This window comes from Perna viridis, chromosome 2 (genome assembly GCF_037379345.1).
Source record: "Perna viridis isolate PV_CMFRI_1.1 ecotype Kerala chromosome 2, ASM3737934v1, whole genome shotgun sequence".
NCBI classification, from domain to species: domain Eukaryota; kingdom Metazoa; phylum Mollusca; class Bivalvia; order Mytilida; family Mytilidae; genus Perna; species Perna viridis.
In genome coordinates this window covers 21,495,046-21,521,624 of record NC_142446.1, presented here as the reverse complement: position 1 = coordinate 21,521,624, position 26,579 = coordinate 21,495,046, and the positions used below count along the sequence as shown (strand labels likewise).

At 31.4% G+C, this 26,579-nt stretch overlaps 2 protein-coding genes across 8 annotated transcripts in view; one reads left to right on the top strand and one right to left on the bottom strand.

Moving 5' to 3' along the window:
• Nucleotides 1-7,326, bottom strand: part of LOC148624048 (centrosomal protein of 112 kDa-like) — a 33,691-nt gene extending 26,365 nt beyond the window's left edge. For 3 of the 7 annotated variants that reach the window (XM_088566485.1, XM_088566490.1, XM_088566491.1), the window contains exons 1-4: nt 7,253-7,322; nt 4,576-4,715; nt 4,360-4,389; nt 784-847 (exon numbers count right to left, since the gene is read on the bottom strand). In XM_088566485.1, the coding sequence (XP_088422611.1) occupies nt 784-847; nt 4,360-4,389; nt 4,576-4,678 (197 nt within the window). In that variant the 5' untranslated portion in view covers nt 4,679-4,715; nt 7,253-7,322. Of the gene's footprint in view, nt 1-783; nt 848-2,963; nt 2,982-4,359; nt 4,390-4,575; nt 4,716-6,994; nt 7,096-7,252 lie in introns of those variants that run through there. The other 4 variants (XM_088566488.1, XM_088566486.1, XM_088566492.1 and 1 more) reach the window with 4 other exon arrangements.
• Nucleotides 7,327-7,527: 201 nt separating this feature from the next.
• On the top strand, nt 7,528-26,143 carry LOC148624047 (N-alpha-acetyltransferase 20-like). The gene is made up of 6 exons (XM_088566480.1): nt 7,528-7,638; nt 10,963-10,987; nt 11,283-11,373; nt 12,765-12,894; nt 14,343-14,479; nt 25,617-26,143. Exons 1-6 carry the CDS (start codon nt 7,586-7,588, stop codon nt 25,700-25,702), a joined length of 522 nt encoding a protein of 173 aa, XP_088422606.1. The 5' UTR covers nt 7,528-7,585; the 3' UTR covers nt 25,703-26,143.
• Nucleotides 26,144-26,579: the final 436 nt, after the last annotated feature.

Sequence of the window (26,579 nt, the reverse complement as noted above, 5' to 3'; positions counted from 1 at the left end):
TTTTGACTGCTGAAAATACTTCCAGTTTACTCTGTGACGTTTCTTATTTACAGTATGTTTCAAATACAAACTATATATATCTTTTGTATATATAACTTTATATATAAGTTTTGATAAATAATTTTGAAGTTTAATTTTTACTCCCATCCCTGCTGGGAGGGTGTAATAGTCATATATCACCCAGAAAAAATCAGACTGACACGATGTTTCATTGACTAACACAGATTTAAAACTCTGACTTGATTGTTGGAGAAGCAAATGCACCTGAGTGTACTGTAACTAAAATTCATCCAACATAATATAGAAAGAACAAGAAGTTACAGAGGAAATGCATCAGCAAGACCATTAGCACATCATGCCACCTATTCCCAATGGGGGACAATAATATTTACTCTGACTATATGCATGTATCTGATACCTGCAATAAGCCAGATTAAATTTAAATAATCTGTTGTTCTAGTTTAAAAAAATTGAAAGAACAAAATCAGTAATTAGTCATGATTACATTATAGAAAAAATATATTGTCATGAACATTGAATAATATCAAAAAACAATTCAGATCTTTCTTTAAAAGACCAGCTGTTCTGTTAAATCTGTTTGGAACATGACCACAAGTTTACATCGGTATAATTTTCAATTATATTTTTTTCTTATTTGAGTTATAGAACAGATAAAAACACATTCATAAAACTCCAAGGACAATCTATTTATTTTTTCATTCATTGCAACTTAATATTAATCATCAATCACGTTTCATTATCATTTATGTTGACATATATTACCTTCCTGTTATACCAGTAACTGGCTCACAAAGCTTTTTTATCCAAATAGCACATTTCTGTCGGTCTGAAAAAAAAAGTTTAGTTTCAGCTTTAAATAAAAAATATCTGACATAATTTAGCAAGATTAAAACAATAACTTTTTGAAATGTACAAGTGTTTGGATAACAGATTCTCTTCAACAAGATGTATAATATTAGATAACACAAAGTTTAAAATGATATAAATTTTAAAAATATCATGTGGCCCTTTTTTGAATTATGAATCAGCACGTAATACATAGAAAAACGGGGGATATTCATATTTTCTAGACATGAAAATACAAAACACTGACAAGTTTAAAATGAACAATGTTAAAATCATCATATCTAATACCTTTCCTTTGATCTCTGTGTAAAGATAAAAAACAAACAGATTTTCAGAATGCATGTATCATCTAATCAAACATATTTCCCTTCTCTATTTATATCCATAATAACTAGAAAATCTATGAATTTTCATGGTGCTTCAAATTTGGTTTGGAAGTATTGTGCTGTAAATCAAATAAGTTGATGATTTCATGACTTGTTTTGTAATGTGTCTTTTCAATAATCTGATACAATACAAGAATCATTCATAGTATTTATAGTAAGTTTCATTGATGTGATACTTTACTGTTTTGAAATAACCGAACAGCTGATTTCCTGTAACATTGGAGTATTATTTAGGTCAATGAATTTTTTCTGAATAGAAATAAAAGGCTTAACAAGGACGAAAAAAATAAAAAGACGAAAATAAAAAAAAAGTGCTGACCACACATGTACCACGAACTCTTCATTGTTATAAAACCAACAACCGAGTGACTTGCATTGTATCATTCTTGATTTTTATTTAGGTTGTTATTTTATTTTTATACATATTAAAGTGTGGAAATTAATGCTTAAATCACTTTGAGTAGATTCACAAAAGAATATGCCCCTTTTACATGTGAAAATATGTGAGTGAATTATCTACATTTGCTTCCACAACTACTACCTTGTTCCAGTCCTATACTTCTACACATAATGTCATAACATATAGAAACTTTTTTCAAGAAAATTCATTGAAAGGTTCAGGAAATGTGGTGACAATATCAATGGACAGAAGAGGAAGTGCAGACAGAATGAAAAATAAAAATTGACATTTATTTAAATCACCCAAATCTTATGTTTTATTGGTAACTGCATATCACTTCGCCTTTCACAGAATGAAAAGGAAGTAAACAAAATAAATAAATAGAAACTACACATTCCCCTTAACGGGATGAATACCACCCACAGCCTGTTACACCCTATACATTTGACAGCCAATGTGGACACACAATTCATATTGCACACAATTTTATGGGGATAAACAAAGTACTTTTGACACACAATTTTGCTGCCATTTCTGAAACACCCAACTCTAAACTGCAATCAGTACAATTTTTTCTGTTAAAACACAATGACAGTTTGTAACTGCAAATTTACTTTAAGCAAAAATCTCTGACAGCATTCACATTCCAATATGGTAATTTAACACCCATAAAGTTTCATATCAATCCTGCAAATCTACATACATGTTACATATGATATATGATGCCAAACCTTCCTACCAAATTAATTTAAGTTCATTGAGTAGTTAAGAAGGATTTTTTATTTCAAAATGTATGGACAGACAGACCAGCAGACAGAAATTTCAGTAACAACCAGCTCTTGTTTGTAGGTTTTGTAATGTTACTCTCCCCCTGATGGTCACATGATATGTAAATTTATTATATATTCATTAATGTGTAACATACTATTATACATGTATGTAATGCAATTTAAGTTAAAAACATTGAGTTAGTTATAAAAGCTTGAATACATCATAAACAGACAAAAAGAATCACGTCTAAAATCAAAATGTCAATAAACAGAAATAATGAGAAGAATCAAAGAAATGAACACCAACATGTATGCCCTTGGTAAATATGTACTTCTTTTTTTATAATTTGAAATTACTAAATGTTGCATGTCAGCATCTTAATAGTTCTGTGTGAAGTGAATTCATTGCCACAGAGATAGCAGATTTTGAATTCAGTATTAAAACTTATATCCCTAGTCCACTTGCAAACTCAGTTCCCTAAAACTAAAGTGTAATGAAAAAAAAAACAATAACAGAAAAAACTACCATGCATACATTACCTGAGTGTTTTTTATCACCTAATAGCATAGAGAAGCATGATTAAGCAAAAAAACTTTAAAAAAGCTAATTTTAGTATAACATATATGTGTAGCATGAACAAAATAGCAAACAAAGTAAGTAAACAAAAAAAGATTTTTTTATCCACATCTCTGTTCAGGCCTCTGCCAATGAAACCTAGATCATCCTAGTTCTCATTTCAGTGGTATATTTTATGAAGGGCTAATTTAAAGCAATGCAAAAATAACTACTTTATTGGAAAAAAAACCAGATATAAGTGTCACAGTATACTAAGTCACCTACAAATGTACATTAAGGCTACCCAAAATATGCTTAAACAGAAGAAAAAGACATTCACCACCTTTCCATTAAAGAAAAATATGGTACATGTAGGTTACTATTGGCTTAGTTAAACTGTTACACCAATATTACTACATGTACATTGCACATGTAATTAACAATGACAGAACAAAACATTCCATTCTAAATTCATGAAAACTTAAGAAGCATCAACAAACAATGACAATCACAAAAAAAATATGTTTCCTTCATATTCCCTGCTATGGTACATACAGCACAATTCATCAAGGAAAATGAAATTGTGTTCATCAGACACATGTAAATCAATTAGCCATCAATTACAGACAACAAGAATGGTAGTAGGTTTATAAGGTAATATATGTAACAACTATTATTTTAATCAAATAAGTTAAACAGTGAGAAGGAATTGGATAGTTCCTTAAAAATGTGGAAGTCATGAAAAAACAGAAACATCTTACAGATTATATACAGTCATGTACAAGTATGTATATTTAGATCCGATGGGTAAAAAGCACACATTCTGTCATTTTCTAATTATTTATAGGGAAAGTTTGACATATTAAAAAGGAAAACGAATTATAGAATTACAGGATATATTCAATAAAATGCTTTGCTGGGTACAGTATGATATATTGTATGGTGGCAAAGGTTGAAACCTGAAAAGATGGAACCAGTATGGAAAACAACATTTTGAATGAATTTACAAATGAACATATGTATATGTACATGTAACGATGTAAGAAATAAGTAATTCATACAAAACTGAAAAAAGTTCACCTCTGACCCCTTTTAATGACTTTTTGTCCCCAATATCTGCAAGGTAAAGACAACAACCTTCCTTTTCATGAAGAGCCATACACTATTACTCAAGTTATTGCCTAGAAATTGGTTCCTTTAGACCCCTCATTTCTTCATGAATACATTCATAATCTGCATGTATTCATTTATCAATTTGCAATGTATATCTGTAGTATAAGTTCAGTTTGATTTGGGCAACACACATCATATTTATTATTAGAGGACAGGTTCACACCAACTACTTGTAAGATAAAAAGGAAGAACTAAAATTCATTTTACCCTCCTTTTGATTTTCATTGTAATTATGACCTGAATAACACAGAGAGATCTTAAAACATGCAAATCAACACTACACTAAAACAAGAATTTTCATGGGAATTTTACATTCAAGCATACATAGTAACAGATACTATAGTTATATCCAGAAAGCTAGTAGAATGCATATTTTTTAAAAATGAACTTTAAACTCTTCAAGATAAAACTAATTTTAAGTACCTGTTTTGTGTGGCAGTTTGAGAACAAATGGTTTCATATCAGCCAATAATTTATCAAACTTCTGATCCAAAGAAATATAGACAGGGTCTTCAGAAAACGCCATTTCTTTTTTCTTTTATTTTTCCTGGTTCAAATGGGACCTGGAAAAAAAGTTAAAATGAATTAAATTTTTTGTAGAATTCTATTTACAATTTCAGGGTCACTGATGTTTGCTTCTCATATTTCAATCTGCCATTGAACTAATGTCCAATATTTCATACCTTTAGTAGGACTGTGTACATTGTAGCTCAGAACACATTGAAGAGTGATTTAAGAATTATCAAAACAACAAGCATTTGGTTTGGTGAAGCAACCTCAAGTGCTTAACAGGCAAGAATGTAGTGCAACACCAAAAATATGACAGTTTTTATGAAGGGATGCCATCAGAGGTTAAATATCTCTATTTGCCAAAAAAAAAGAATAGACAATGATTTGAAAAGCCTATCCTTCATGATTATTTAAAATATTTTCAGCTAAAATATGAAAAAACTGAATATTGAATTGGGGATTCAAATAAGCATTAATCTGAGGGCAGGACCCTAAAATTCTGATGCAGGACCTTTGAAATATTTTTTATGTAGGTCCTAGACCTACCTTGATTTGGTTGACCTTTATTATAAGTGAGCAAAGCTCAGTCTTAAATGTATAAAAATTTGTCATACAGACATTTGAGAAACCTCTGTCCAAGCAAAACACTACATGGGATCCATTGAAGTTTCAGATATAGTAACAAGAAGTTCTCAAGAGCCTGAATGACTCACCTGGTTTAATAGGTTTTGAATAGATGCAAAACCTAAAAATGGTCAAACACCTTTGACCAAATTTGCACAGATAATACAATGTATTTGTCATGATACTAAACATTTACATGTAAGTATTAATTATTATCTACTTAATACATTTCTTTGTAGCCGAATATTAGATAGATTTTGAAGATTGTCACAATTTTTTTTCTCGAACAAACACCATTTTTGTTTGAATTGTTATCGGAAAAGAGATAACTCTGGTCAAAGTACCGCTAAAAGTCAGAGTTCATCCCCGATCATGGGCGATGTCTGAAAATAAGAGGGCAACTTCACTTCACTTTTCTTGTCGTCTGAGGGCAAAGTGAGCGACCCCACGGCGACTATTTCGCCCAAATCGCCCAGTAGCGTGAGCCCTGATAACATGCTAAAGTGCAAAAAATCATTAAAAATTGCAAGCAACAGATTTTTTTCAAATTTGTAACAATTATAGATCTTTACATACTTTTACATATATATTCTTACATTTACATTAATTATCAATTTGCCAACAGGCAAAATCAAGGAAAATGGTCAAAAATTTTGATCATTTTCTTTGATTTGACTCAAAATGACACTTTCTGGGGCTATAATTCCAAGAAGTGTCAACAGATTTTACTGAAATTTGCATCAAAAATAGATATTGAAATACTGAAATTTTTTTTCAAATCTACAATTATCATCAATCTGCATTTGTTTTCTAAATATACGTAATAGGCGAAAACTGATAAAAACGTCAAAAACGACACTTTCAAGGGCCAAAACTCTAAGAAGGGTCAACATATTTTCCTGAAATCTGCATCGAAAATAGATATTGAAATAACTGAACATTCTACCACATTACATTAATCGTCAGTCTGCTTCGTTTTCTAAATAATAGGCAAAAACTAATGAAAGAAAAAAACGTAAAATTAGCAAAAAAGGGCTATAAGTCAAAAATCAGTATTTCCATTATGTTGAAATATACAGGGAAGAAAGATCTCTTCAAACCAAAGAGCAAAAGATGGCTCAGATTTCTTCTATCTGTTGTGGTTTATGAGATATAAACAAAAATATATGGTAATACCCCCTAAGTTCTATTTTTAATAACAGCCATGTTTTTTGGCACGGGACAATAATTAATAAAAATTTGGGAGTAGACATGCCAAGGATGACTGTCACCTAGTTTTATTAAATTCTGTACTGTGGTTTCACTTACAGAGAAAAAGATTTAAGAAAACAGACAACAGATGACGACCCACACCAAGTGATGAGAAAAGCTAACATGGCCTTCAGGGCAGATGAGCTAAAATGCAGACTAAACAAAACATTTAAAAGACATCAATGTTATTTTTCAAAAAAGCTATTTTGGTTGGAAGGATCTTGATAAGACCCTATATATTCTGAACTCCTTGGACATTTAAAAAAAAACAAATCCCAGTAGTGGTTAAAAACCAGGCATTCTTTGCCCAACCAGGAACTGCATGACATATAAATTTACAATTATTTGGAAAATCTTTTGGCAGCTCCCACAGACGAAAATATCATAAATCATATTTTGAAAAAGCTGTAAAGGACAATGACATGGAAAAAAACACTTTGCTTAAAAAGTAACCTACTAAATTATTTGCTTGCTCGTAAGGCTTATGTCTTCCACATATTATTACTAATTGTATTGATGCAATGAAAAACAATGAATGTTTTTGTTATCAAAACGTGAACAGGCATGTTAGCGTTTGTAAATTGCGTGAACATTGCGCACGATGCACTTGTTGTATTCAAGAGGGAAATTAGAATGAAATGCCTTCCTATAATGTGTCTATATATTGTGAAACAACAAAGAAATGCGTTGCAAATTATGTAGATTGGATATTTACCTTCGTAGCAACTAAAAATTATGCGTTAGTTTGGTAAGTAACTCAACCGGATGTTTAATTTTCAATCTATATTTAGAATGAATAAAAGAACACTTATTTACTATTTTTTTCCAAATTAAAATGAGTGTTGCTCATGAAATAAATAATTAAAAATGAAGCTCATAAAATTTAGAACTAATTATTTCTTACAAACATTGTTCTTACGAATATAAATGAAATGTATTAATTGATGTACAGTAAATAGTATCTTTAAAATCATTCCTTTCTGAAACAGAAGTAAACTTCCGGTTTCATTTTCTGCTTGCTGCATGGAAATCAGATATTATATTGGCCATGACCACGGTCCGTCCCTTCACATGCGATGATCTTTTCAAATTCAATAATGTGTAAGTTAACATAATATGATATATGATGTATGGTTCCACTCTATACATTGGTTACTGCAGTATATTTTATGACAATTATTATAGTAGTCCGAATTTCCCCAGACCCTGCAACCCTCCTCTTTTTTATTTGGATATTGATATGTCGGGCTGGGGTCGGAACGATGTGCCACACAAAAAGTTGGAGATATAGCGGTATTGCAGAGTAGGTGGAGCTTGTTACCTCTGGAACGGAACGGAGCAGAAACGATTTTTAAAACCGGAATATAACAGAATATTTCAAAATTCCACAGAAAAATTACTTGTCTGCTACCCTTCCGTTCCAAAAGTAACAAGCTCTGCCTACTCTCTATTATTGTTCAAAATGTCAACAAAACAGGGTCTTTCGTGGAAAATTATTGAAACTTCAATAGTAAATGTAATTTTTGTAGCAAATTTGGTATCAGCATATAGGAAAATGATTCCGGAATCAAACTAGGTAGGTGTGACATGCACAATTTCAACTTGAAAGTTTTTACAAGGGGTTGAAGGGTGGTACTCTGCAGTACTGCTAAATCTCCAACTTTTTGTATGGCACATCGTTCTGACCCCAACCCGACATATCAATATCCAAATAAAAAAGAGGAGGGTTGCAGGGTCAGAGGAAATTCGGACTAAATTAATATAAAGTTGAGACTGAGAGACTCTAACAAACCAATCTAACAAACAGACAAATGGTTCCTGTGAAAAGTATATATATTTTTCAAATCCTTACATTATTGAGATCCATGAAAAAGATTGATATTCTTTTACATTTTGTCATTAAAATTTAGAGCTATGACAGCAAATTGAAAAGAAATATGTTCTTATAACAAATCGTGGGTGCCTTCCAAAAATTAACTGTCAGAAGACTGGTTAAATTTTCTAAAATTTCTGACACTTTGAAATTGCTAGGAAAAGTAAGCAAGCATGGTATTATTGTTAAAATAAAAAAATAAGTGTACTTTTTCATGCTTCATGATTTTGATTCTTAAAATTCGTGCAATATTTTGCATTTTGAGAAACAGCCATCTGGTGCAGAGGAGATGTATGCTACATGGCAAGGACCTGAATCATTCTGGATATCTTAAAGCTTGAACTTTTACAGATTTTTACCATTACAAGTATTGCATCTATTTATGTAGGAATGCTCTATTACCCACAATCAATGTTTTTATTATATTATACTTTTAAGCTCACCTGGCTGTAGGCCATGTGAACTATTGCCATCATTTGGCATCCATCATCATGAAAATTAACAGTTCTTCTAACAACTCCTCTGAAACTACTGAATGGATTTGGATGAAACTTAATATGATTGTTCCTTAGAGTATCCTACACAAAATGACCTTTTGGATTTTTTATCTGTTAAAAAACAGCTGCTATTACTAAAAATAGACATAGGGGTCAGACAGCATTTTTTTGGCATATTTCTCCAAAACAGCTTGGTTTAACCAAATCTGACAGGGTAAAGGTGTTAACAATGGTGAGATCTATCTGTGATGCAATTTTGGTGACAATCTGTTGACCCATGTGTGAGTTATTGCCTTTTTTTGGACGTTTTTTTTTTTTTGCTGTTTTTGATGTTACATGTATTACTTTCTAAAATCTGCTCCTCAGAAATTACTCCAGGAATTCAATGAAATTGGTATTTTTGTATTTAGGGTATTTTGAACAAAATGAATGTCTGGATTTTTGATTGTTGAAGAAGACATGACTGCCATTTACTACAAATAGAACATAGGTTCAGACAGCAGATTTTTGCATATATCTCCAAATCTGTTTGGTTTAACCAAATTCAGGCATTGATAAAAGAGTTTACCAAGATGGGATCTATCTGTGGTGCAATTTTGGTGAAAATCTGTTGACCCATGTTGGAGTCATTGCCCTTTTTGGATGTTTTATTCTGTATTTGAAAATTTTCTACCCAGAATCTACTGTGCAAAATTTAATGAAAGTTGGTATTACTGCTTTTTTAGGGTATCCTGCACAAAATGACTGGATTTTTGATTGGTGAAAAAGCATGGCCACTGTTAGCCTGTTACTAAAAATAGAACATAGGGGTCGAAATACAGTTTTTTGCAAATAAATCAAAAACCGTTAGCAAAATTCTGATGAAGGTCAATATTATTCACCATCAGAAGACGGGCCTTCGCCCAAATTTTCAAAATGATTTGTTGCCTGTTGTAGAAGCCATGGCCCCTGAAACAGATTTTTTTGTCGTTTTTCATGTGTACAACTCTCTGAAACCAATGGACAAAATTTTAATAAAAGTTGGCATAATTTTTTGGGGCTTTACTGCGCAAACTGATCATTTATTTAAAGTTTTTTTTCATTTGTCAAAAACAATGGCAATCGTTACTAAAAGTAGAACATAAGGGTCAAAATGCGTTTTTTGCCATTTTTGCCTCGACTACATGTATAGAAGAATAATGAAAATGAAAGCTACTTAGAAGATAAACATGTTCATAGGCTCCTTTTTGTTTTCTATAAAATTTTTGTTTCACATTTTGGATTTTTGGATTTTTTCTGAAAAAAAGTAGGGTGGTAAAATGTATTTCCATTCTTATGCTTTTCTGAAAAACACTTTCAATGAAGGTCACAGAACTTTGAGATATTGTTTGTATCCATGGTCACACTCTCCATTTGTTTTCTGTAAAATTTCAATTTCATGTTTATGTTTTTTTGAACTTTTTCATAAAAAATTTAAAAAATTAAAACTTAAAAATTGGCCATTCTGAGACATTTTCCATCACTGTGTATCGAAGTATTAAAAATGATTTGATGCCCCAATTATTAATGTAGGTCTAGAAAATACAAATGTTTCCTTTCAAAAGTAGCAATATGGGACTAAAAAAAATTTAATGTTAGATATATTAGCCAATGGCTATATCATGCACACATTATGCAGCTCTTTATTATCAAACATGATTTTACTATAACAATTCCTCATTTTACTGGGTTTTTACCTTTGAGTTTGCCCATCTCTACTGACTTGTTCCTAATAAGGCAGTCTTATTACTTTCAGTTACTAGTAAGTTCCCATTGAGATTCTTCTGGAAGTTCAGAAGGCAGACTTGCTCTCAGTCATAACATTATTGGTTCTCCATATAGACATCCAAGTTTAAAAGATTTCAGGTTTTATAGGACAAACATATTAATATTGATGTAATGCAGTGGCCTCATTTAGTCATTGTTACATACAAATGTTGACATTCACACACACTGGTGACTTCTGTAAACATGTACATGTATATAAGAGAGGATAAAAATTGTAAATTCAAGTTTTTGTATTTGTATATTTTACAGAAATCTGGATCCTCTGACAGAAACAGTATCCTTTCTAGTTTAGTCTATGTTTCTGTACCATTTTTTCATTTCGAGATTGGTTCACATGAAGGTCCAAATGTCTCAACTTAAACTTTGTTTGATTTTAACAAAAAAATTGAAGTTCTTGTAACTAGCTGTATCATACAAAGCATTTTATTAAACATTGTTTGTTTTTGTTTGTTATATACTTTGGGGTTTTTTTTGTGTGTTTGTGGTTGAAAATTTTTTTTGTGCTAATACTGGGATGTTTCATGTGGATAAACAATGCAAAGAACAATGCTTTCCTTAACAAAGATCAGTATGGCTTGCCATTTTATATGCAGTACCTTGCTCATTGGCCTGAGTACTTCCAAGTAGCTGAATCTCCAGCTGGTACTATTATGGGATATAGTAAGTATTAAATGTCATCTTAGCATCTGATTTATTCTCCCTATAGTTGGCAGATTAACCATTATTTAAGTTATCTACATTGGTGTAAAGGTCTCTACTACACACTTTTAATAAGAGCTATCTAAGGTACAAGGTTTGTGCTTATTTCTGCCCTATGAGATTACATCCTTTCAGAAGCTTGGTGATGATATAAAAGTCATAGGTTAAATTGAGTCTTCCTAGAGGAATTTACTTGTGGAAAATGGAAGATTAACCAGCATTAGTTTCAGGCCTATTTTGTCAATTGACTTCAACTTACAATCATAAATTATAAAGCTGAAATAATATCTGATCCTATCATACATAAAATACACACTGTTGTCAATGTGTCATAATTGATTTGTAATGAGGTCACAAATACTGCTTCTATACAGTTTTCAATGAATTTTTCCTCAAATGAGTGGATCAGGGGTAGTTTTTTAATTCAAAATATTAAAGCTCAAGCTTGGAACCACACAATATTTTGTCAAGAGTTTTCATGATACAGACAGCTTCTTTTAAATAGGTATATTTGTATCATAAAGTTTGACAAATGCACTCTATACTTTCTACATAAAAATGTCTCTTGTATAAGCTTCTTCACCACAGTTTTCTAATACCTTGCAAGTGATGGTTTTAAGAATGAATTGGATCATCATTATGTCAGAAAGAAATGTCAAATATTCAATTTTGGAAATTAGAAAAGAAATAACCGCAGTAGTCCCTTTGTTTAATAAATTGCAAAATTATTCAAAAGATTAATACTGTATTAATGACATTGTATAATTATTTGGTTATACAGTGATTATACAGGACAAGGAAAATTATAGGCTTTACTGTCAGGGTTATACTATATCAAAATTTGTATGTAAATGTTTTATAAATCTTCAAAAACAAATTTTATTTAAGATCATATGTTCTGAGTTGTTCAATATAGATGAAGAGTGGACTGTTATAATTCTTGGTTGTTCAGGGTTTACCAAATTTTATTTCATGCTCCCAAGGTTATCCTATATCATTTCACTTCTTTATATCAAATTGGCTCATTGGAATTCTCAATTAGGGTGGAAATGAGTTTCTGTTTGTGAAAATGTAACACTAGCACAAATAATTTGCTGCTCAAAAGGAAGCTCAATTTGTGTGAACAGATACTCCCCCTTCCTCATTGATGCTCATGAATTTTGGCATGAGTGAGAACCAAGAAATAAACTTGGAATAGTGTTATATGGAAAAATTGTATATCTGTAATGAAATAGCTTTAATCTTTGACGTCTTACTAAGATAGGTCAAAAAATGAACTAAAGTCATCATAAATAACTGTTAAAGTAAAATTCTACCCTTTTAAAGACTTCTTTTAATTACTTTCTTTGCAGTAATGGGTAAAGCAGAAGGATCAGCTGATTTATGGCATGGTCATGTGACAGCATTAACTGTAGCACCAGAATACAGAAGACTTGGTCTGGCAGCAAAGCTTATGAATATATTAGAAGAAATATCAGAGAAGTATGAAATTTTATTTGGACTTATTATCAATTTTCTTAAAAGTGACTTCAAGCCATTTTCAAGTTTGAAATTTCCCTGTCATTGTTAAAAGTAAAATAAAAATGAATTGGAAATAATTTTGCACAGGAACTTTAGTACATGCCATAAATTTGGGCCAGTCAGAAACGTACAAAATGATTCAAACCTGATTTCTATCATTCTTTGTCTATATTAAGTCTAGTTGATTTTATTATGTACATCATGTTCCAGGCAAGGTTTGGGGTAATGCAAGTTTGGAGATAAAAGATATTGTATTAAATTTGGCATAACCACACATTATAACTTAAACTGCTGGAACAGGTCTTTGACACAGAGAAGGGGTAGATTCACTAACACACTTTCTGAAACAGTGTTTTATTGATATGTCTGGAATGATCTTTTAGCACATAAATTTACAGTTTAAACAATAATGGAACACTAGTATACAGAAGTTATCAGGTGTTTGGTTATAATTGTTTCAAGTTAATCTTACGAAGTTTCTATCTGTTTTTTCAAAGAATCAAAAATGGGAGTTGAAGGGATTGGTTATCAATCCCAAAATTTGAGAATACTAGCATTCAAAATTTTGAAAGAAGTTTTCATCTTGAAAGAGGATTTTGATGTTACACAAACATAAATAAGTTTGGCACATGCACTATTTTTACTACATTGTACAAACAAAAAGCTTTCAGAAGCAGCAGAGGGACATGATCATCTTGTGAATGCAAATACTTGTCAGAATTTTTTCATACATATATATATATGGTTTGCTTTGTTTTTACCTTTTTAGATGTGCATGCTTTAACTTCATTTTGATTTTAATATAATTGAAGTATAGGAAAATTTTGTGGACACAATGCCTTTGTTGAAATTTTATGAAATTGACAATTGACTCTAAAGTGTTTGTTTTCATGGATGAATTTCCTCTTTGACTATGTTCCTATTTTTTTTTACCACACTGAAGAGTAATTTTGTTAGGTAGAAGTTTTTAAATCCTTACTGCATTGCCATTTTTATGAAAAAATATATTTTGGATATCAATAGGACTTTCAAGTTTTCTGTGGTAAGGGATATATAACAGTTTTGGTTCATTTGTGTATGTGTTATCTCCATTTTAAATTTACTGAATTAACAGTGGATTTTTTATTTTGTGAATTACTCAACAAACCTGACCAATATGTACAGTATGTTTTGATTTCCTAATAATATTATGCACTTTCCTGTATATTCTTAAAATCATATTTCTCTGCTGAAACACCCATTCACACCTTTGATATATCCACTGAAATATCTATCAGCAAACATTTCTTAAAATCTACAATTTTGAAAATGATTTCCTTTCTTTCTTGTTTTGTTTTTCATGAAAAAAGATAGTACAATCTAATCAAACCTTTATGCTGTAACCACTGATTGTATATTTTTTTCTGTAGGAAAAGATGTTACTTCGTGGACTTGTTTGTAAGGGTGTCTAACAGAGTAGCAGTTGATATGTACAACAAGCTTGGGTATACAGTGTATAGAACTGTCATAGAATATTACTCTGGTGATGTGGATGAGGATGCCTTTGGTAAGCATTAATAACTTTTTTATAGACATCAACCTCCTACGTGTATGTTAGGCTCAACTCTTGACATTGTAAGTATTTTTTAGATGCAAACCTCCTTTGGAAAAAAGAACAGATGTGGTGAAATGCAACAAATGTACCAGTGTACAACCTAAATCATAAATAAAAAATACTTTCAAAGATCACCAAAAGGTCTTCAGGCTCAACTCTTTTGTCCTTGCATTAAGTTTTTCTCAGACACAAACCTCCTTTGTCATGCTCAACTCTTTTATCTATATGTCATTTGCCAATATTCTGGAAATCCAATATTCTGGAAATAAGACAACTTATAAGCTATTTCAATGATAGTTTTTGGCATTTTCCTTCACAAAAAAGATGCCTTTTAGTCCTACCTATGTGGTTCCTGATTTTGCTGTAGTCATTCAAAGTTTCCATTGATGATGTCAACTCAATGAGATTTTCATACTTGTTTGTTTTACCAAGTGATACCAGAGTATTGTTTAATAAAGTACAGTTTAGTAAATTGTACATGTATACATAGCATGATTTGTTTGGAAACTGTTTAAGAGACTTAAAATTAGATTGGACCAGCAATTAATGCCTTGTTTATTATACAATTTTAATGATGTTAAATGTAAATTTAATCAACAATTTTATTAAATAATACAAAATTATTAAAATGTTTACAAAGTAAAATCTACGTGATAACAGCTACCATTTGTTATCATAAAGAACACACATCTATAAAGTTGAGAAAGTTGCAAGCCTATAGTGCATTAAACAATGTCATGAAATGTGACATAATTGATCCGAATAAGTATTTTTTCATTGTCTAGTGTCAGTTTGATGATTCTGTGTACCAACATTTTTGCTGTTATATATGATTATTTGAAAGTACCAATTTGGTGGGTATGACTATAACATGTTGCTCTAATTGCAACCCTGAAAAGATGTTCTTATTCTATTATATGCCAGTCAATGACAGGTCCTGTTATGGTATACAAATGTCTGTCCTTCTACCATAAACAAGATGTGTGACTTGAGTTTAACACTGTGTTCAATGTACTTTAAACTTTACACAGTGGTTTCTTATGATAGTCTGTATTCTTTTTTGGGAGGACTTTGAATTTTCTTTCTAGACAAAGTAATTGAATGTTACTATAATAGTTTGGTTTTTCACAGATCCAACCATATCCTGAGAATGCCTTACTCATATTGCCTGTAACTTTAAGGATTTGTTAGTTATGATAATCTGAAGGTGTCTATATTTTTGAGTGAAAATCCTGAATTTTTTGCAGAACTATTAAATCTTTCTCAAAGAGCAAGGGGGCATTTTGTATCTTAAAAATGCCTTAGCAGAATTGCTTCAAACTTTAAATAGCATCATAATGAAATCCAGGTCTATATACTTTTTAGCTCACCTGGCCAAAAGGCCATGTGAGCTATTGCTGTCACTATTTATCCGTCGTTGCCATTGTCCATAAACTTTTTCAAACATCTTCTCCTCTGGACTTACTTGACAGATTGTAACCAACCTTTGCATGAATATTTCCTAGGGTATTTTTAATAATCTCTGTGGGGATTTTTGATGTGGCAAAGAACATGGCTGATGTTACTAATAATAGACAATAGGGGAGAATTTTGTAAATATCTCAAAAACATTTTGGTTTAGCTAAAATCTGGCATGAAGTAAAATTGTTCAGCATGATGGGAGAGACCTATGCTGAAATTTTCAGAAAGATCAATTGATGGATGAAAGTGTTAAGGGTCCTGAAATGGATTTTTCCTGAATTTTTGGTTTGGGATTTTTAATCTAGCAAAAAAATTTGATCACCATTTCTAAAAATAGACCATAGGGGTTGATTGTAGAATTTTGCAAATGTCTCAAAAACAATTGGGTTTAGCTAAAATCAGGCAGGGAGTAAAATTATTCAGCATTATGAGTTGGACCTATACCGAAATATTTCAGAAGGGGGGTAGACAAATGAATGAGTTATGGGCCTTGAAATGGATTTTTCCCCAAATTTTACATTTCCAACTTTGAAAATCTTCTCCTCTGAAACTATTGGTAGGATAGATTGTAACCAAGCATGGCATGGATGTTTGTTAGGATATCCTTAACAATCTGTGTGTGGAGGAACTGTAGAAATAACTCGAAAACCATTGGGTTTAGCCAATTTTCACAGGGTAAAATTGATCGGCATGGTGAGACTGACCCGTGTCAAAATTTTCATAGACATCTGTTGATCAATGTTGGAGTTTTTTGCCCTTGAAGAGTAAAATAATGACTATGAAAGATTTATTTTATGATATGAAAACCAGGTAGTTAACTAAGATGCTTTATATTGATTTAATGATTCTTGTGACAATAGTACAGTAAGGCCAAGAGTCAAGCTTTAGAAAACTAAAAAACTTATTTCTGACCAAGTGAGTGAATCAGGCTCTCTAAAGCTTCTAGTTTTGATGAAAATTAATATTTTTCTGTGTTTTGGAAATGTAATACTCTTAAAGGTGTGGTTTTCTGCGTGTTGCATCATATTGGTAGAATGTCATATTGCCTTATTTCAGTTGTTTCAGACTTTAAGTTATGATGATCTCTAAGCCTTTATATATTTTGGTGGTCATTTTTTTTCAAGAGTTATTACAGTTATTCAGTTTGCTTCCATGTGGTGACAGGCATATCAGAGGCTCATGATGCAGCTGTTTATTTAATATATTTTGTGTCTCAGGCTTTGTTTTTGGAAACTTAATAATTACCAATTTCTTACATTAATTTTTTTGGGACTTTTAAAATTTTCACAAGAAATCAGTTTTATGCAAAAAAAACTAAGAAAATAGTTTGATATAATACATATTATTCAGGTATCCACTTTAATGATAATAATCAAGTACTTTGTAAATACTTTTATTTGTAGGTACCATTTTTTTTTTTGCTTTAGGTAGAAAAAAAATATTGTTTTGTTGATTCATGAATTTGTGGATCTGACAACTGTATCATACAAATGAACTGAAATTTCCTTTTTGTTAGGAACTACATTTTGTGGTTTTCCAAACCGACAAAAAACCACAAAAAACTGATATCCCACAAACAATAATACTTCCACAGTAATCAAAACTTGTTTTTATACCCTTTATAGTTTGGGTATCATATGTAAATGTGCATGAAGGAATATGATTACTGCCATAGGACTCCAAAGGGAAATAATCCAAATTAAGGGTTTTTCATGTGAAAACCTTGTAAGCACAACTCCTTCCAATATGCTGAAAGGATTTTAATGAATTTTCATAGAAGTATGGGTATCATATGCAGATGTGCATGAAGGAATATAATTACTATGAAAGGGCTCCAAAGGGAGAAAATCCAAATTAAGGGTTTTACGTGGTAAAATCTTGTAAGCCTAACTCCTTCTTAACCGCCCAAGTGATTTTGAAGAAAGTTTACAGGATGGTTGGGTATTGTATGTAGATGTACATGAAGGAATATGATTTCTGTTGGATGACTCCAAAAGTAGCATTTCAGTCTTTTGAAAGCTTTAGTTTTTTTTTGTTTTTGTTTTAGGACTTTCGGTCCTGTGATGACATACTATTTTCTGGACCAAACCAAGTTTTACCATCCATTTTGACCTGAATCAAGAATGACTAACATCAGAAATTTTCTGGACTTCTGGTCTGGCATGCCAGATTTTTTTACCGGTCCTGACATGTTTTTACCGGTGATATCTGACGGCCCGACGAAACCTACAGAAAGACTGGTATTTACAATTAAGTCCATTTGAAGCAGACAGGGTATTCTGTAATTGAGCTTGCTCATAGTACTTCTGGCAGTAATTTTGTACCTTGTTTTAAAAGCATTCTAACTCTTTATTTTTGCTTAATTTTTGCTTAATTTTTAATAAATTGGGAAAATATTACAGGGAACAGAAACGTGTGATATGCTGAGCCGAGAATTCTTAAACTTTGTGCTAAATTTTGCAATTTTGAAAAACAGCCAGTAGGTGCAGGGAAGTGAACCCAATCTGGCAAGGACCTGAGTCTTTCTGGATAGCTTAAAGCATGCATTTTACACCTCTTTACCTTCATAAGTAGTGCTTCTAATTATGTATGAATGCTCTACTACCCACAATCAATATTTCCTGCAAGTTTCACCCTCTATTTTAAAGTTTCACAAAATTAGACTGGATCAGTTTTGTGTACGAAATAGTGCACTGTATAGGGTAACTTAAATTTGGTTACAACTTGCTGAAAAAACATTCCCAGGAGGTGAACAAAGTTCCAGGCTGAGAAATCATGTCTCTATGAACATTTTACTGGCTTCTTTACCTGGTTTTAAAAAAAATTATGCCTGACAATTGTGAATTTTCCTCTCTTTGGGAAAATATTTTTCAACATTTTGGGAAAAGTCTCCAAAGGAAACGGCTCCAATAAATGGGTAACAAAATCAATGTCTAGGTATTACAGACTTATAATTTTATGGTACTGTCAATGTTGACGGCAAAGATGTTCTTAGATACTTGGTTTTCTTACATTAGCTTGAGTATGAGTTGAGAAGTCTTGAAAAAGTTACACCAACTGGTTCCATACCACTAAAAGAAGGTTGGAATTTATTTTGAAGGTTATGACCCATATTGTTGAGATATTAGGGATCAATAAGGGATCAAAAGCAGACATTTCATACGACTTAAATAAAGTGTATTAATCACTTTTATATTGTACCTAAATTGTACCTTAAACAGCCAATGTTTCTCCAAAGAAATCTGTTTCTGAATTAGGTGTTTTCTATTATTGTCTTTAAGGTACACTTTTGAGCTCTGAATTTTCTGTTATGCATGCACAAAATGCAAAAGATTTTTTTGTTTTTGTCAAGCAAGTTAGTATATTGAAATAAACCAGTTATAAAAGTGAATATACCTGTTTGATATTGGGAAAAAAAATAACTTGATTGGAGGAGGTTGGTGTGAATGCATATGCTAAGTTATGTCCATTTGGAAAAGAATTACATAACACTAGTTACATCTTACTATTGGAATGCCCTATCAATACATTTATATGTCATAGGAAGGTCTGTATTTATAGAATGTGATCAGTTTGTTACATACAATTTATTTGTTTGGTAAAGTTTCTTGTACGCTGAAAAAATATAATAATAAAAACCTCAAGTTTGAACAATTTGTATGTTTTGAAGCACTTCAATATTTATAGATGTTTCTGGCAATATTGCTACAGCATTAGCTTACTGCTATCTGGAGAATTTTCTTTTTTATCCTGTCAAAGAAGAATTTTTTTCTGTACTATAAACAGATGTGCTGAGGCAATTGGATTTCCCTCTGATGTCATAATCTGCAAATTAGTTAATTAAATAAAGTACATATACAGGTAATATTCAGATGTTTATGAGTAATATACAACTGTAATGTACATTTCACACTCCAATAAAATCACAGACTTCTGCCAAGATTAATAATTTCACAGAAAAGTAGAACAGGAGCTGATGTTAACCAGACAGATATAAAATGATCAGAAAAACAAAAATCCAGAAAATTAAAGTGAAACCTAATGAAAGCATTAGACATTGATTAATAACTGGTATATTTCCAATATTTTCTGACAATATTCCAAGCATGATTAATATAAACAGCTGGGCAGTATCTGAGGGATTATTTAGTTTCTAATTAATCATAATATGATCCCTATGGTTTTGACACACTGACCTCTATGCTCTTAGCTGTAACAGATTTGCATTTTTGTGATTGTAGTTTGGTTTTCCATTTTTGTTTTTTATGGTACAGCATTGGGCTATATGTTTGCAGTATCTCTGTCTGTCTTACAAAAGTTTAGGTTTATTTTCTTTGAAGTACATGATGAATAAAGAACTGATAGATAATAATCATCATGGTAGCCAAACTATCTACTGGTATTAAATATAATGAAAGTATACACTTACAATTTCGGATAAAGCTGGTTTGTTTTTAAGGATTTGGTTGACTAATATTGCATTCACATATGCCAATGTAAATACAAAATACAACTCATTTTAATAATGCAAATTACAGTTACTTTACAATTGTTTCAAAGAGCTTATTTATATGTTGACTCTAAATAAAACTTATTTATAATTTATTTATCACATATTTGAACCATTACAAAAAAAAATCTACATGAATATTTCAAGCCATATTTGAATGTAATTTTGTGTGTAATTTCTCCATTTATAAACAAACTATTTGATTGTAATTGTCACAACCTTCTTTACCAATGAAGTAAACTAATATTGATGGTTATGCCATTGACGACAGGCCAATAACCAGTTATAAGCCCAGGTCTGATATCAGCTTGCAACTTAATTTAAGGGGCAGAAATGTACACAATCACTTCCAAATGTGATAATCTGTTATGAAAGTCTAACTACTGGGCTGGGGGAAAATATATGTATATTATAAGAGGTTTTCATTTTTAAAAAAATATAATAAATCTTTTGGTTAATAGTTTTACTAGGGATTTAAATGAATTTTCATAGAAAGAGTAGGCATGATGTGTAGATGTGTAAGAAGGAATGTAATAACATAAGAAGATCCAAACCAAAGTGAGAAATTAATGTTAGGGGTTTAGCCGTAAACATAACTACTCCTAAAATATTCAAGGAATCTGAATGGAATTTTATAGGTAGGTGAGGAATTGTGTTTTAATATGGCTGAAGGAATATGTTAATTGCCACATGCCTACAAAGGGAGAAAATCAAACTTAATGATGTTAAAGTCAAAATCTCTTGAGAACAACTCCTCCTTAATACCTTATACATAATGTTATTTTTTATGAAATTGTATGGGAAAAGTTAAGCATTATACAAAATATTTAAAGTGTTGATTTTTAGTCTGATTCATTGCTCACAAAGTTCAGTATTTTTCTGTATCAGATAAGTCTAGTTGAAGTAGGGTAAACGGCTTGTTTAATTTTTTGTTTGATTTTGACATGTTGGTAATTAGCAGATGTTGTTACACCTGTTAATCTATGGACACATAAAAAATTATCAAGACCAGACAAAGCAATCAAAAGTTATATCTCACATATGATAGCATGATGATCTGTTGATTGGTTTTATTTAGCCTCTGCTGTGGTATTCTATGTTTGCAGCTTGTCTTGTGTTGTAGCAGTTAGAATTTCTTGGTTGAACTCCAGTAGACTGGGAAAGACACCCCTATAGATTGACCACTGGCACCAGTGATTGAAACGTGAATAATAGGTTTTAATCAAGCAGTAGAAACAAAACTATAATGTATGTTTAATATCTCTGTCCAGACTTTGGATCTCAGTTTGACTAAAACATTATCTCATATTTATGGTGGCTTTACTCAAGTCTCCACTTTGATTGAATTCATCACATATCATCAAAATTCTAATTTTAATTTCACCCATCCTTAGGTCTTCAGCTTTTTTCTTCACATTTCCCAGGTCTTCATCTTTTCATTTTCTCATTTTCCCCAACCCTTCCTCTGTTTTAAGAACTATAAAATATCTGCCACACCACACACCATTTTGGAGCATTCTACTGGTCAAACTTGATATGTGGAAAAGATAGTATTGAATTTAAAAAAAAAAACATGATTGATTGATATGAAATTGACATAAAATGTTTGTACATTTATATAATAAACCAGAATTACTGTGGGCCTAACTACCTCTCCTAGTTTTTACCTTCAAAAAAGGTAATTTGTGTAGAAAATTCATTAAGTGGTTTTGGAAAAAAGGCAGAGAAACAAAATTAATTCAATCAGCTATAGTCAATTTCTAAGTCAGTGTTACACTAAATATAATTGTAATACACTGAAACCTCAGTAAATCAAACCTGAAAAAAACCTCTCTAAACCAGACACTTGTTAAAGCCCTTTTATATCAGTTTTTAAAAATGCATTTTGATCCTTGGTAAACCAAACCAGTGCTGAAGACAATATGGGTTTAGTTAAGACAAGTTACATTATAGAAGTTTGGTTGGGGGGGTATTCATTTTTGTAAATACAACTCTATAGTTAAATAACAAAATGAATCAAACTTGTAGTAATTTATTGTCTACTGGTGGATAAAGAAATTTTTAATAGTAGTAGCCACACCCATCATGCTTACCATGTGTACCCCTTGCATAGCTGTGATTGGATGTGTTACAAGTCTCATGTATTTTGGTTAAATCCGCTATAAAGTCAGGTATTTTATGGGTATATCTAACATTTACGGGTGGTTATAACAGTTCTTATTTATAATTGTTTTCCTTCAGTATTATAGCAGTGGAAAATGAGACAAAATATTGATGGGTGATGATTTTCCCACATAAATTTAAGCAATTTGAACTGTACTGGATTTTTAATCTATTCTTCATTACATAATAAATAATTTTCTGCTTGTATATTTGTGCTACAGCATAAGATGTTTGATACATGTTGCGTGCTTATGTTAATCAAATTATTATAACAGATATAATTGAATTTGTTCAACTACCTCTTATTGATGAGGGATACATCTTTTCAGATCTGTTGCCAATATATTTTAGATTTGTGATTGTAGTTGGCATATATTACATTGTCTAGATTATTTTTGTAGACTGGGGGGTTTAAGGACATATTTTATATCTGGAAAATGATTGATATTTAAATCAGTGATTCTAACATTTAAGCTTAATTACCCTTTAATGAAGTTGAAAGAAATTTATGATTCATGTAAATTCTTTGTAAATATTTGCTGAACAAGAACATGGCTTCATAGCTGGATAGAATGCAAAATAAAGGTTGAAGATGTGCTAATAGTAGATATAGTGTTTATGTGCAGTAGAGCTATAAAATTTATTCCTACCTTTTCAACAAGTTCTTTTATTCAAGTTTGTTTTATACATATAACAGAGTAGCAGTATATAGTATGTAAGAAGAATCTCTTGCTGTATTGGTGTGGTCATTGCATTCACACACGTTTGTATAGTGGTAGTATAATTATAAGGGCTGTCATTTTTCTCCATAGATGATTGGTTTTTTTGCAAAAACTTTGATATTAGTTATGCATTCTAATAAAAAAAAAATATAACAAGGTTAAATACGACAAAAGGAAGGTTTGTATTGATTTAGGGGTTTTGGCCACAGTTGTAGAGGAATTAGGGTTAAAAAAACATGTGTTATATAATCTTTATCTATATGACTTAAGTATTTGTGTTGATATCAATGATATTGTACCACTAGGTTCCATGCCACAGAATTGATTGGATTGATTTTAGTGTGCACTTAACCACAAAGGAATTAGGGGCAGAAAGGGGCCAACCACAAATATATCCTGGCTTCTAGGCAATATCTTAAATGTTAAGATTTTTTTTGAAATTTTACTACTAGGTTTCATACCACAAACAGTAGTTTTTGATTGATTGAAGGGAAGAAGATCCAAACCAATTAAGAAAGATTAAGACAGAAGCATTTCCTTAAACTTTGTATTTGTATTTTAAATGAAATTGCTTATTTCTTTTGTCTAATTACAAATTTTAGAAGTACTTTGACCACTTTCATTCTCTTCAGAAACTTATGATGTGTTAAACATTTAGTCAGAACCCAAATTAAGCCTACTTATTACTCTATTTAGTCACTATATGTCTATAATTGCCCAAACTTTCCTGCGTTGGTCCTCTCTAGTATCAAGCTGCACCCTTGGAAGCATGTTTTTAATAAATGTTTTATGGTTTACTGTCTAATCATTGGCCATCTCTTTGGAGTACCATAACTCAAAAACTCTTTGAGGAAATTTCAATAACTCTTATACGATAAAGACTACCACAAAACATTGTGCTGTTGGGCTGACATCACTGTCCATTTCATATTGTCACCCATAGAAAATTAGTTTTTTGTTTGTGTGCTTTAACCTGGTTGATGAATCTTTAAGAAATTTTCACCACAAAGTTCAATACAACAAAGGGGAGGGTTGGGTTTATTTAAACATTTTATTAACTTAGTATTTAACTTGCTTCTCTACCAATTTCCTTAGGGTTGAATTTCAATAAGTCTTGCTTTGATTTTTGGATATGCTAAATCAATCAATGTAATTTTATTTTGAAATTAGCCCACGTTGAGGTCTGCTCTACTAGTTCTGTAAGAAATTATTGGCCTTTTACTAAGTAAATTTCATGAGACTTGGACCTTTCTGTCTTTATCTCAATGCTTAGGTACTTTGATTTTTTAAGTATGTGAATATATTTATTCATGAGGAGTTAGAAATCTAGTTTCATTCCAATCTTCTGCCTTTTTTTTACACAAATAGAGGTCTTGGGACTTTTATTGCAACAGTTGCAGATAGCAAGATGATTTATGCTATTGGAGAGTGTCTTGATCAGTAATGTTTCAGCTAATGATTCATTCTGCTCTGTTGATTCTGATGAAATTACAGGCCTCAAATTTTGAAAAATTTATGTAAGTAATATACTATACAAAATCCAACCTCCACTTCCTTGTGGTAAGCAGGGGTACATGTCATTATTTTGTAACAGATAATGCTGGCGAACAAAAAGTATGATTTTGTGATATCCAAGTCATCTGTAATTGGTGCAAATTTACCAGTAATAATTTTTTTTGGCACAAATGAAATATGGTTTGTGGCGCAAATGAAATACTAATTAGCCCAAAAGCAATTGGTCAAATTCAAAGAAAAAAAGGCTGCTGACTGGCCCTGAAAGGGAGCCTTGCTCCAGTTATTATATTTAGAATCAAATTGTTTATGGAGAAGGGTCCCCACCTTCTTCTGGTCCACCAGTGATAAAGTACATTAATACTGCTGTACTTTTGGACACCTTCAACAGGAGACTTGTATTCATTATATTAGTTAATGGTACATTCCTTAAATAGACCGGACTTTAAAATACTTCTACTATTATTTGATAGATATAGGATTTGAACTTTTTGAATGACCTGAGTTCAAAGCTTTGTCTGGATAATGTTTCCCAGTAATAATGTTAATTTGACCTGATAAGTGTTATTAAATCACTTGTTTCATGTTTCAAACAGTTATTATGTAATGATCTAAATTATTCAGCAGTTAGAGTTATGTACTTATTTATATGGAATGTACCAGTTTTAATGATTTACTACAATAAGAGCTTGTCTAGACATCATTTTATTTTCTTTTGAAGATATGAGGAAAGCCCTGTCACGAGACACAGAAAAGAAGAGCATTGTCCCATTAAGCCACCCTGTACGACCAGAGGAGCTGGATTGACCATAAGCCAGGTGAATCATGATGGGGATGAACTCCTGTGGTTGCTTATTGTTGCTATTCTGTGCTTTACTGCTGTGTTTGTCACACTAATCATGTCAATAATGACGTCCAAAGCTACAGAATTAGACAGAGACTTGTAGCAGACTTGTTGCTTATTTGTTGAGAAAAAACATTCATCGCAGAAGATACCACAGCGGAAACCTTTTAAACTGAAATGGGAAATTTTAATCACGTTTAATAATTTAGGTCATATACATAAAATAGATTATTATTACCTTATATTTGTAACAATGTGAAAATCTTTGTTTTTGTTCTAATTAACCAATGTATTCAGAACTTCTCATTGTGACAATTTGAGCTTGTATCCATCATTTTTCACCTGGAGACACAGATTTTTTATATTGTGTAATTTTGTAGATTAAAGTTGTATCTTTGCTGGTATTTATTTACTCTAATTATAACAGAAGGCTCCCAGGAGCCTGAATCGCTCACCTGGTAAAGTTTTTGCCTTTCAAGGACGATAACTCTAACAAGGAGTTGTCCAACAATTTTGACTAAAAGAAGACATTGGTAGAACTTATCATAAGGATCATTTCATCAATTGAAAGTGTCAATCATTCTATTCTAGTTTTCAAGATATTGGCTGAAAACTTCTAAAAACATAATTTTTCACCTTTCAAGGGCAATAATTATAACAAGGAGTCATCCAGCAACTTTGATCTCCGCACATTTTTGTAGGCCTTATCACAAGGATCAGTTCTGCAATTGAAAGTTTGTTTCTATCTATCTTATTTATCAACATATTGGCTGAAAAATCTAAAAACAAAACACCATTTTTCACCTTTCAAGGGCAAGAAATCTAACAAGGAGTCGTCTG